This window comes from Hyalella azteca, unplaced genomic scaffold (assembly GCF_000764305.2).
Source record: "Hyalella azteca isolate HAZT.00-mixed unplaced genomic scaffold, Hazt_2.0.2 contig7054, whole genome shotgun sequence".
NCBI lineage: Eukaryota > Metazoa > Arthropoda > Malacostraca > Amphipoda > Hyalellidae > Hyalella > Hyalella azteca.
Genome location: NW_025937189.1, coordinates 150,723 through 161,081, shown reverse-complemented (window position 1 = coordinate 161,081; position 10,359 = coordinate 150,723). Strand labels below are relative to the sequence as shown.

The window sequence follows — 10,359 nt, the reverse complement described above, 5'->3', positions numbered from 1 at the left end:
GTGTTAGGGACATAGGAGTCCCAGGCACCACGGACACAAAGGTCGGCCATGTTTCCTCCTTAGGATCCTTAGTGTTAGGGACATAGGAGTCCCAGGCACCACGGACACAAAGGTCGGCCATGTTACCTCCTTAGGGTCCTTAGTGTTAGGGACATAGGAGTCCCAGGCACCACGGACACAAAGGTCGGCCATGTTTCCTCCTTAGGATCCTTAGTGTTAGGGACATAGGAGTCCCAGGCACCACGGACACAAAGGTCGGCCATGTTACCTCCTTAGGGTCCTTAGTGTTAGGGACATAGGAGTCCCAGGCACCACGGACACAAAGGTCGGCCATGTTACCTCCTTAGGGTCCTTAGTGTTAGGGACATAGGAGTCCCAGGCACCACGGACACAAAGGTCGGCCATGTTACCTCCTTAGGGTCCTTAGTGTTTGGGACATAGGAGTCCCAGGCACCACGGACACAAAGGTCGGCCATGTTTCCTCCTTAATGTTTCGGACGTAGCAGTCCCAGGCCACGCTGACACGCCGCCTTTGTATTCCGCTGTTTTTCAGCACCGGCAGGCAAGTCGTCTTGCTGAAGGTCTCGTCTTCGAAGTTTAGGCCAGTTCTGTTATTATTTGCCATGTGTAGAGGATGATGCACCTCTCATCTTCAGTAAGTGTCATCTTCTCCATCCCGCTGATCCTCGACGTGAAGCTTGGCTGGACCGCATCCAGTTTCCGCACTGCGCCCACCGTGAACTGGGTCCATAGCTGGCAGCAGTATTCAAGGAGAAGGTTCACAGGGGCTCTGATGAGTGTAGTCAGTGGTTCCGCCTCTCTTGTTTTGAACGTCCGCCAGATCCACCCCATCTGTTGCCTGTCTCGTGCAATTATTGCGGCTATGTGATCACCAAATTTGACGTGGGTATTCATCAATACTCCTAGATCGCGAACGAGTCGCTTTTATTCAATTTTTTGCCGTACGGCGATAGGGAGCGGTGCTCATCCCGACCTGTCTCTTATACACATCTAGATGTGTATAAGAGACAGGCCCTACAGAGGGGCGGCGTGAGTGATGTGCTGAGTGATGTGCCCTACAGAGGGGCGGCGCTGGCGGTGTTCCAGCTGCATCTGCCGCGGGCCATCAGCCTCCTGCAGGCGGCCGCCGCCCACCGCCACGACCCCGCCATCAACGCCGTCGCCATGGCTCTGGCAGGTCAGGGGGCGCCGTGCTGGGGGGGGCGGCACCGTTAGTGATAAGTTATTAGTTATGATGTTGCGGGACTAGTCGCTAGTTATGATATCGTGGCAGGACTAGTTGCTTGTTACTATATCGTGGCAGGACTAGTTGCTTGTTACTATATCGTGGCAGGACTAGTCGCTAGTTACTATATCGTGGCAGGACTAGTCGCTAGTTACTATATCATGGCAGGACTAGTCGCTAGTTACACAACAATGCTGCAGGACTAGTCACTAGTCACAACATTGCTGCAGTACTAGTCACTAGTCACAACTATATCGTGGCAGGACTAGTCGCTAGTTACTATATCGTGGCAGGACTAGTCGCTAGTTACTATATCGTGGCAGTACTAGTTACTAGTCACAACAATGCTGCAGGACTAGTCACTAGTCACAACATTGCTGCAGTACTAGTCACTAGTCACAACATATCAGTACTAGTCACTAGTCACAACATATCAGGACTAGTCACTAGTCACAATATGGCAGTACTAGTCACTAGTCACAACATATTAGGACTAGGCACTAGTCACAACATTGCAGCTGGACTAGTCACTAGTCACAACATGGCAGGACTAGTCACTAGTCACAACATATCAGGACTAGTCACTAGTCACAACATATCAGGACTAGTCACTAGTCACAACATATCAGGACTAGTCACTAGTCACATCATTGCCACAGGGTACAGCGGTGAGCGCAAGTTGCTGTGGCGCGACACGTGCGCGTCGCTGCGACAGTCGCTGAGCGACCCCCACCTACGCGCCATGTTCGCCTTCCTCACCGAGGATACTGAGTCATACTCACCCCTGCTGGTGAGTCATACTCACCCCTGCTGGTGAGTCATACTCACCCCTGCTGGTGAGTCATGCCTGTCTCTTATACACATCTAGATGTCCTGCTGGTGAGTCATACTCACCCCTGCTGGTGAGTCATACTCACCTCTGCTGGTGAGTGCTGTACTCACTTTGGCTAGAAGTCTAACACATTAACGGAGCCATTTATTTGGAATCAATTAAAGTTTTCCTCTTACTTTACTCAGTTTCTTTCATCAGGTTTATTTTATTGGCTTCAATACACAACTAGAAATGATGTAGGGAGGGAGCAATTTATTTAAATTGACAGTTCAGTTGTGCTCTAAAATGCGCCGTGTGAACACGACTGATGTTTGTATGGTATCCCTGTCGGGAAATTCAATACTTACCGAACACCCATAGTATCAGCTCAGCTGACATCGTGTCATTTTTTATTATAAAAATACGATTTATGTGCGCACGGTCTCGGATTTATTTCTTTGTGGTGATTAAATTCGTCCTACTCATCATATGTTTTGTATTGAAGTTACATGTACGTATAAATATTTTAATGTGTTGGTCCAACTCATCGTAAGTTTGGTATTAAAGTTACGTGTATAAATATTTTAATATTATACACACAGTATTTATGTTTTATATAAAATTTACGTGTATAAATATTTTAATATCATACACACAGTATTTATGTTTTATATAAAATTTACATGTATAAATATTGTAATATTATGCATATTATATTTATTTTGTCAGCTGAGCAGCGACCTGAGCGTGTGTGATCGCATCGGCTTCGCCCTGACCTTCCTGAGCGACGTCAGCCTCGCCGAGTTCCTGACGCTGCTCCTGACGCAGCTGACACAGGCGCCCTGTCCTGACCTGCAGGGCCTCATACTTACTGGTCAGATATTCATGCTATTTTACTGACCTGCAGGGCCTCATACTCACTGGTCTGATATTCATGCTATTTTACTGACCTGCAGGGCCTCATACTTACTGGTCTGATATTCATGCTATTTTACTGAACTACAGGGCCTCATACTTACTGGTCTGATATTCATGCTATTTTACTGACCTGCAGGGCCTCATGCTTACTGGTCTGATATTCATGCTATTTTATGATGAATTCTTTTTGAGATACATTCATGTTATTTTGTTAAAATGAATATTATTCGATGAGATATTAATGCTATTTTAGTATGAATATTATTCCAGGTACGTTTATGTTATGTTAGGATGGATATTGTTCGAGACACATTCATGTTATCTTCTTAAGATAAATATTATTCAACACACATTCATTCATAGCGAAGTACACTAAGTTGATCACCAGGCGTCATGTGTGTTTAGATTTAGTTAGCGATGAAATATAATTTTGATCTTTTTTCTCAATTTGATACATCAATTTTTTACACTGAATATTTTGTCCACGCTGGTGGGTTCCTTACACAGAACCGCTGTATTTGTGCGCAATGTGCCTGTATAACGTTGTACGCTCTGTACTTTATTTCCTGCAAGAGTTTGCGTCGTGCGCAATCGTAACTATACTGAATGTTGATGCATTTTTAACGTACTCATACACACGTTTACTGCAAGTATGTGTAGTTTTGCGCATTTATTCGTTTATTGCGTTTTGAAGCGGAAGATTCGATTTAACTGAGTTATATTTTAATTATTTATTACTGCTCTAATGTACATTTAAGCTGACGAAATTACTGACGTGCTTAACTGCGTCACATTTTAATTATTCATTACTCCTGTAATGTTCATTTGAGCTGAGACGTAATTACTGACGTACGCAGGCTCACATTTTAGTTATTTATTACTCTTGTAACGTTCATTTAAGCTGAAACGTAATTACTGCCGTGCTTAACTGCGTCACATTTTAATTATTTATTACTGCTGTAACGTTTAAGCTGACGTAATTACTGACGTACACAGGCATGAGTGACGAGGGCGTGTCGCTGGTGCAGCGCTACGTGGACCGCACGTCAGACGTGCAGACGGCGGCGCTGCTGGCGGTGCACGGCTTCAGACACGCGGTCGCCCCCTCGCCCTCTGACGCGCCCACGTCCCCCGACTCCCCTCTCAACTTCTGGATAGAGAGGTGACCCTCGCAGCCTGACCCTTCTTGTATAACTGAATCTTGTTGTGATTGACTTTACTTGTGTTGCATAGAACATGCTACCTAGAACATTCTATGTAGAACATGCTGTGTAAAACATGCGTAGAACATTCTATGTATAACATGTTGTGTACAACATGCTGTGTAGAACATGATGCGTAAAACATGCATAGAACTTTCTATGTAGAACATGTTATGTACAATATGCTATATACAACATGATGCGTGAAACATGCATGGAACATTCTATGTAAAACATGTTGTGTACAACATGATGCATAAAACAAGTTGTGTACAACATGATGAGTAAAACATGCGTAGAACATTCTATGTTGAACATGTTATGTACAATATGCTGTGTACAACATGATGCGTAGAACATTCTATGTAGAACATGTTATGTACAACATGATGCGTAAAACATGCGTAGAACATTCTATGTAGAACATGTTGTGTACAACATGATGCATAAAACAAGTTGTGTACAACATGATGCGTAGAACATTCTATGTAGAACATGTTGTGTACAACATGATGCATAAAACAAGTTGTGTACAACATGATGCGTAAAACATGTGTAGATCATGCTGTGTAGAACATGCTGCCCCAGACCACCACGAATATAGCTCAGCTCTTGTGAAGATCACAATACCATCTCGTGCACAACATACATCACCACTGCTGACTTTTATTCAGAGTGTAGCCCGTCATTCCGACAATTTTGCTTTGAAAGGTTGTAATTATTATTTAGAATTTCTTTAAAAATTTGTTTCTCTAGCTGTCTAATAATGAGTGCAATAGTTTTAACATTTCTGAATTCTGAAGTGGAGGAACCATGAGTAAGGTTATTGTACAGTCCAGTGCACAGTACAATGTACAGTACAGTGTACAGACCAGGGTACTGTCCAGTTTACAGTACAGTATAGTACAGTACAATGTACAGACCAGTGTAAAGTCCAGTGTACAGTTCAAGTTTTGAAGTTTCAAGGCGTGTTGAGATGCAGTTCATTGTTTGTTTGTACAAGAATTATCCTGCCATATAAGTAATTATCCAGCCATATAAGTAAGATGGCTCTGCGCAGCTACCTGCAGCTGTTGACGAGCCTACAGCTGTGGGCAGAGCGCGCCGCCCTTGTGGTGCTGGTGCCCCAAGACCCTCCACCTCCCCAGCATGTGGTCCTCGCGTGTGACTATTGCAACAAGAGCATCTCCTCCCCACACGCAGGCCTTCCCCACAGCCCCAACAAGCCTCAGCTGGCCCGCATGCTGCAGGCAGCGCAGCAACAACACACTAAGAATAAGGTTTGTCCTATAACTCTTCTCAATGTAATTTATCTTAAGTTATCTTAACAAATCTGTTGTATAACAGCACACTAAGAATAAGGTCTGTCCTATAACTCTTCTCAATGTAATTTATCTTAAGTTATCTTAACAAATCTGTTGTATAACAGCACACTAAGAATAAGGTTTGTCTTATAACTCTTCTCAATGTAATTTATCTTAATGACTCTGTAGTTGAACTCAAATCTAACATTAAAACATAAATTTGACTACCGCATAGCCGATTAAAGATATTTTATCGATTTATTNTTAAATTCGTTATCAATCACCCATAAAAGTGCTCCAAATGGGCGGAATTTCTTGTCATTTACATAACAGTGCGTGAAGGAACGCTAAAGATACAAAAATAAATATAAGGCTACACATTTGCTTGCGTAGCAATACCACCTTGGAAGCGCGTGCGATGATTTATTAAAGCAGCAGTAATACTATGCAATATCTATGTATACTAAATTTTTGTGCCCCATTGATTCAATGAGATGTGTATAAGAGACAGGTATGGTATAGTCCCGATTGGAAATTTAAGGTCATGATCAGAAGTACTGCTTTTCAAAATTCTCACGGAATTACACCGAACCGCCATTGCACGGATTTTGTAAGAGATCTTGGACATTCTCACGGAATTGCTATGTTTTCACGATTCATCATTTAAACGACTAACATCTCAATTTCGTCTAAAAAAGATTAATCATTACGTTGCCATAATCCTTGAGCATAGAAAATAAACACCTAAATTGTTTTAGTGCACTGAATTACTGCATCCATCGCACCTTCTTCAACTCCACAGTGCAAGCTAACAGTTCCGTGCTGTCTCTTATACACATCTAGATGTGTATAAGAGACAGGTCTCGATGTCGGGTAAACTGTGATGCCCGTCTCTAGCAGACTGTCTCGATGTCGGGTAAACTGTGATGCCCGTCTCTAGCAGACTGTCTCGATGTCGGGTAAACTGTGATGCCCGTCTCTGGCAGACTGTCTCTATGTCGGGTAAACTGTGATGCCCGTCTCTGGCAGACTGTCTCGATGTCGGGTAAACTGCAATGTTAGATTTCCATGTTCTGTGACTTCTGTCTAAGCGAGCTGATAGCTCATGTCAGTTATATGGAAAATTTGTCAATTTCTTCTTCGCATTTCTTATTAACAAGTTCTGATTCAATTTATTAAATGCCAAGTTCGAAAGTATTAAGATTGAAAATATATTATAATCATACTATAATTACGCGGAATGCAATTATGTTTTAAAGCAGAAAGGATTTCTTAGATCACAATTATAGGAATAGGTGAAATATACTCATTCCTATATCATGGCTTACGGTATCCCTAACGAAAATTTCCTTAACAAGCTCTTCACCTCACAACTTTATCTAATTTTCAGAATAAAATACGGATAGCATTACATACAAGTGATCCCTTGATGGATTTTAGTTCAGTACTGTATCGACACTCGATAATGAAATGAAAATGTTTCTTCAATTATAAAATACGGATATCATTACTTACAAATGATCCCTGGATGGATTTTACTTCAGTATTACATCTACATTCTATAATGAAATGAAAATGTTTTTTTAATTGAATATATGATTGTAATCCCCGGATAAATGTTGATCATTGAATGTGATTGCAGCGGAGAAGAGCGGCTCTGACGACGCTCCTAACGCGCCCTCTCACCTCTTCATCCCGTCCAACACACAAGCTCTGCTACGCGACAACCTGCCTGGTCTCAACCCCTTCGCTAACTGGTTCACTTGGTGCCAGACCTGCAAACATGGCGGCCACGCCAACCATATCATGGACTGGTTCAGGTCAGTTTTAGTTGCGTGTTGCTTGCTGGTTCACTTGGTGCCAGACCTGTAAACATGGCGGCCACGCCAACCATATCATGGACTGGTTCAGGTTAGAGTTTTAGTTGAGTGTTGCTTGCTGGTTCACTTGGTGCCAGACCTGTAAACATGGCGGCCATGCCAACCAAATCATGGACTGGTTCAGGTTAGTTTTAGTTGTGTGTTCTTGCTGGTTCACTTGGTGGTGATGCAAACATGGCGGCCACGCCAACCATTATCATGTACTGGTTCAGGTTGGTTCTAGTTGTGTGTTGCTTGCTGGTTTACTTGGTGGTGATTGATCGTGTTTGATTCTCCTTTGCATGGCTTGCTTTGTGACGGTTACGTTGACTTGAATGGCGCGTTCTCAATTAATTGTCCCCAATTGATATAATCAATCTTAATTAATCGTCCATCGTCTAATCGTGCTAGGTTTCATGATGCATTCGCTCATGAGATCGCTAATATTATTTTCAATTTGTCCGACACTACTCCAGCAGAATAAAAATTAGAGAGATGCTCCTGTATTGTTGACTCAGAATTTAGAGGAGCTCTATGCAATCATCTTAATTTTTGGATTTTGTCTTCTCCTGTGTAGTCCTTGCTAGTCTACAGCTACTATTTGTCAGAGCTGCTACCGTCCTCTACACGTGCAGCTACACACACTCATATGACCAGCAGGCTTGGCGGTACCTTACGTCTTCGTGACGTAGGTACCTAAGCTTTTAACCTGACGCCTCACTCACGTCTTCAGCATCATGAACTCGACGACTTTACCTTCAGAGTTACTCAGGATTTTGATGAATGTTTCAAAGTGTTGTTTTTTGCGGGCAGTGAGCACGAGGAGTGTCCTGTGACAGGCTGCACCTGCCAGTGCCTCCTGCAGGACAAGATCGGACGACCCTCTCGAGGTCCCGCCCCCGCTGATGCCCACGCCCCCCTCGCCGAGGCCTCACCCCGCCCTGTGATAAGGCAGCACAGCTAAGCCCTGCAGCGCCGCCTCGCTCCTCATCAGTGGCTCGAATTAATTAATGTGCCAAGTAGGCCGATTCAGTCTCTTCAAAGTGGGCCGATTCAGTCTCTTCCTCTCATATTTCCAGCCTCTTCCTCTCATATTTCCAGCCTCTTCCTCTCATATGTATCACATTATTTCTTATAAGTTACAATGTTGATTATTTATAGAGAATGGTCAATCAATTCAGTTCCAAGTGTTGATCTTTATAATTCTATACCAATAAACCCTCGAAAGCATGTCACTGCCATGGGCTTCGTCGACACGCCAAGTGTATGAGATCGCTCTTTTACGTGCACAGATTATGATAAAAAACAATCTAGTTTTAAGTAATAAATGTCTTTCATGTAAGGTGCTAGTTCACGCTACTTTCGAAATGTGTTTGTTTTACTTGCCCGAGTTTTGATATTAGTAAAATATTTCATACTTTAATTGCGTTGCATTTGCTCGTTTCATGGATTTCCCCGTCAAACTTGGTTACAAAATCACTTAAAATTTCAGGACCCCATCTCCAACGGAATGTTTACTTCTTCAGTTAGGTGTGGAGCGATGAATTTAGTCAACATTAGAGGACTACCGTACCTGTGGTTGCGATGGTCATGCACGTTGGATGTTTTGGTTCTGAGTTCGCTGATGTCGGCCGCATGCCTCAGGACTGGTGGTCGCCGCATACTCCTGGAAAGAAAATGCGGCTACCATAGCATTTTAAGGATAAAAATCTTAGTAAACAATGGCTGTGATATTTCTAATAAAAGCTTTCTATTTTATCCTTGTGTGAGGGCTTTCAAGACAGAATTTGTAGCTGACTGAATTGAATGTATATAAATTTTAATGAGCTGGCTACATGGGCATTACCTTATCTATGCATTACTTGCTATAGTGTAAGAACTGTTCTCGCATATACCTAACGCTTAATTTCATTTATCGAGTACTGGATCCTGGTGCTTCCATACATGTTTGTGACTCTGAATTTTTCCTTCAATTGCCTTGGAAGTTGTACTGTGCGGGTGTCGTTTCAGTGACGAGTTTTAATTAAGTAAAGTGTCTGAGTTAGTTTCGCTTCGTTTATTTGTTCAAATGATATTATAGGGGGAATTGAAAGAGTAAAAATGGCAGCTCTAAACTAGTAATTATTTAAGATAAGGCATGGTTAGGTATTGCTACAGAAATAGATAAGGAGGCTAGAGCGACACGATTGCGAGTGGATTCGTATGGAGGTTGGGCTGCGACTGACTTATGGGATGCTGGAGGCACTTATATATACTTGCTACAATGACGTCACGAAGTGTGACGTGAGTGATGTAAAATTTTGAAATTTGTATGACATATGATGTGTTTTATTTATTCCTGATCTCCATTGTAATTTCTTAGGTAAAAGTTGGTCAAAAGCGTTAGTTATCGGGGCATTGTTTGTTCCTTTAATTATGGCAGCGATCTGCGTTGCAAATGTAAGTGCACACACAAGCTTGTTAGCCCAGTATTGCCCCGTCTCTATAATCTCTGTTATCTCGCGATAATAATCATACACTTAATGTGTGCTAATTAAAGAAATCTTTCAAGCCAACATTTTACATGGGATATAGTCGAACTTTTACTTTGCTCTCGTCTCAAAATAAAGAACAAACAAGTCGTTCGTTGTTACATTAAATTTACGAACATCGTTTAAATAAGGAAAATTTAATTTTTCATCTAATTATATCAGGTCCAACTAATTAACCAGCACGATAAGTATCATGGATGCGCACCTAAACAACCCAGGCTTCACACAGCAGTTTTGCTAAACATGTAAAAATTATATTTTTTTTTTACCCACTGATATTGTTAGAAAGAATTTCAAATATATGTTGCTCACTATTACGGTAAAGTCGTAAATTTCAACAACGTGAGCAATTTTCTGGACATAGTTTCGAACTCGAACTTTACTCTGTAATGTTTGGAACTTATTATTTCATTACTCCATTATTTGTCTTATAGTCGGATTACATTAGAAGTTCTTATTCATGTCTTTGATAATACATTCGATGTGGT

The 10,359-nt window shown here is 42.1% G+C and overlaps 1 protein-coding gene across 1 annotated transcript in view; it reads left to right on the top strand.

Annotated features, from left to right (window-relative positions):
- The window catches only part of LOC108668708 (GATOR complex protein MIOS-A), a 21,085-nt gene extending 11,428 nt beyond the window's left edge, over window positions 1-9,657 (top strand). The window contains exons 12-19 of the mRNA XM_018155953.2: window positions 975-1,198; window positions 1,906-2,036; window positions 2,787-2,931; window positions 3,972-4,137; window positions 5,238-5,457; window positions 6,511-6,538; window positions 7,124-7,301; window positions 8,154-9,657. Coding sequence (XP_018011442.1) covers window positions 975-1,198; window positions 1,906-2,036; window positions 2,787-2,931; window positions 3,972-4,137; window positions 5,238-5,457; window positions 6,511-6,538; window positions 7,124-7,301; window positions 8,154-8,304 — 1,243 coding nt within the window. The 3' untranslated portion in view covers window positions 8,305-9,657. The remainder of the gene's footprint in view (window positions 1-974; window positions 1,199-1,905; window positions 2,037-2,786; window positions 2,932-3,971; window positions 4,138-5,237; window positions 5,458-6,510; window positions 6,539-7,123; window positions 7,302-8,153) is intronic.
- Window positions 9,658-10,359: the final 702 nt, after the last annotated feature.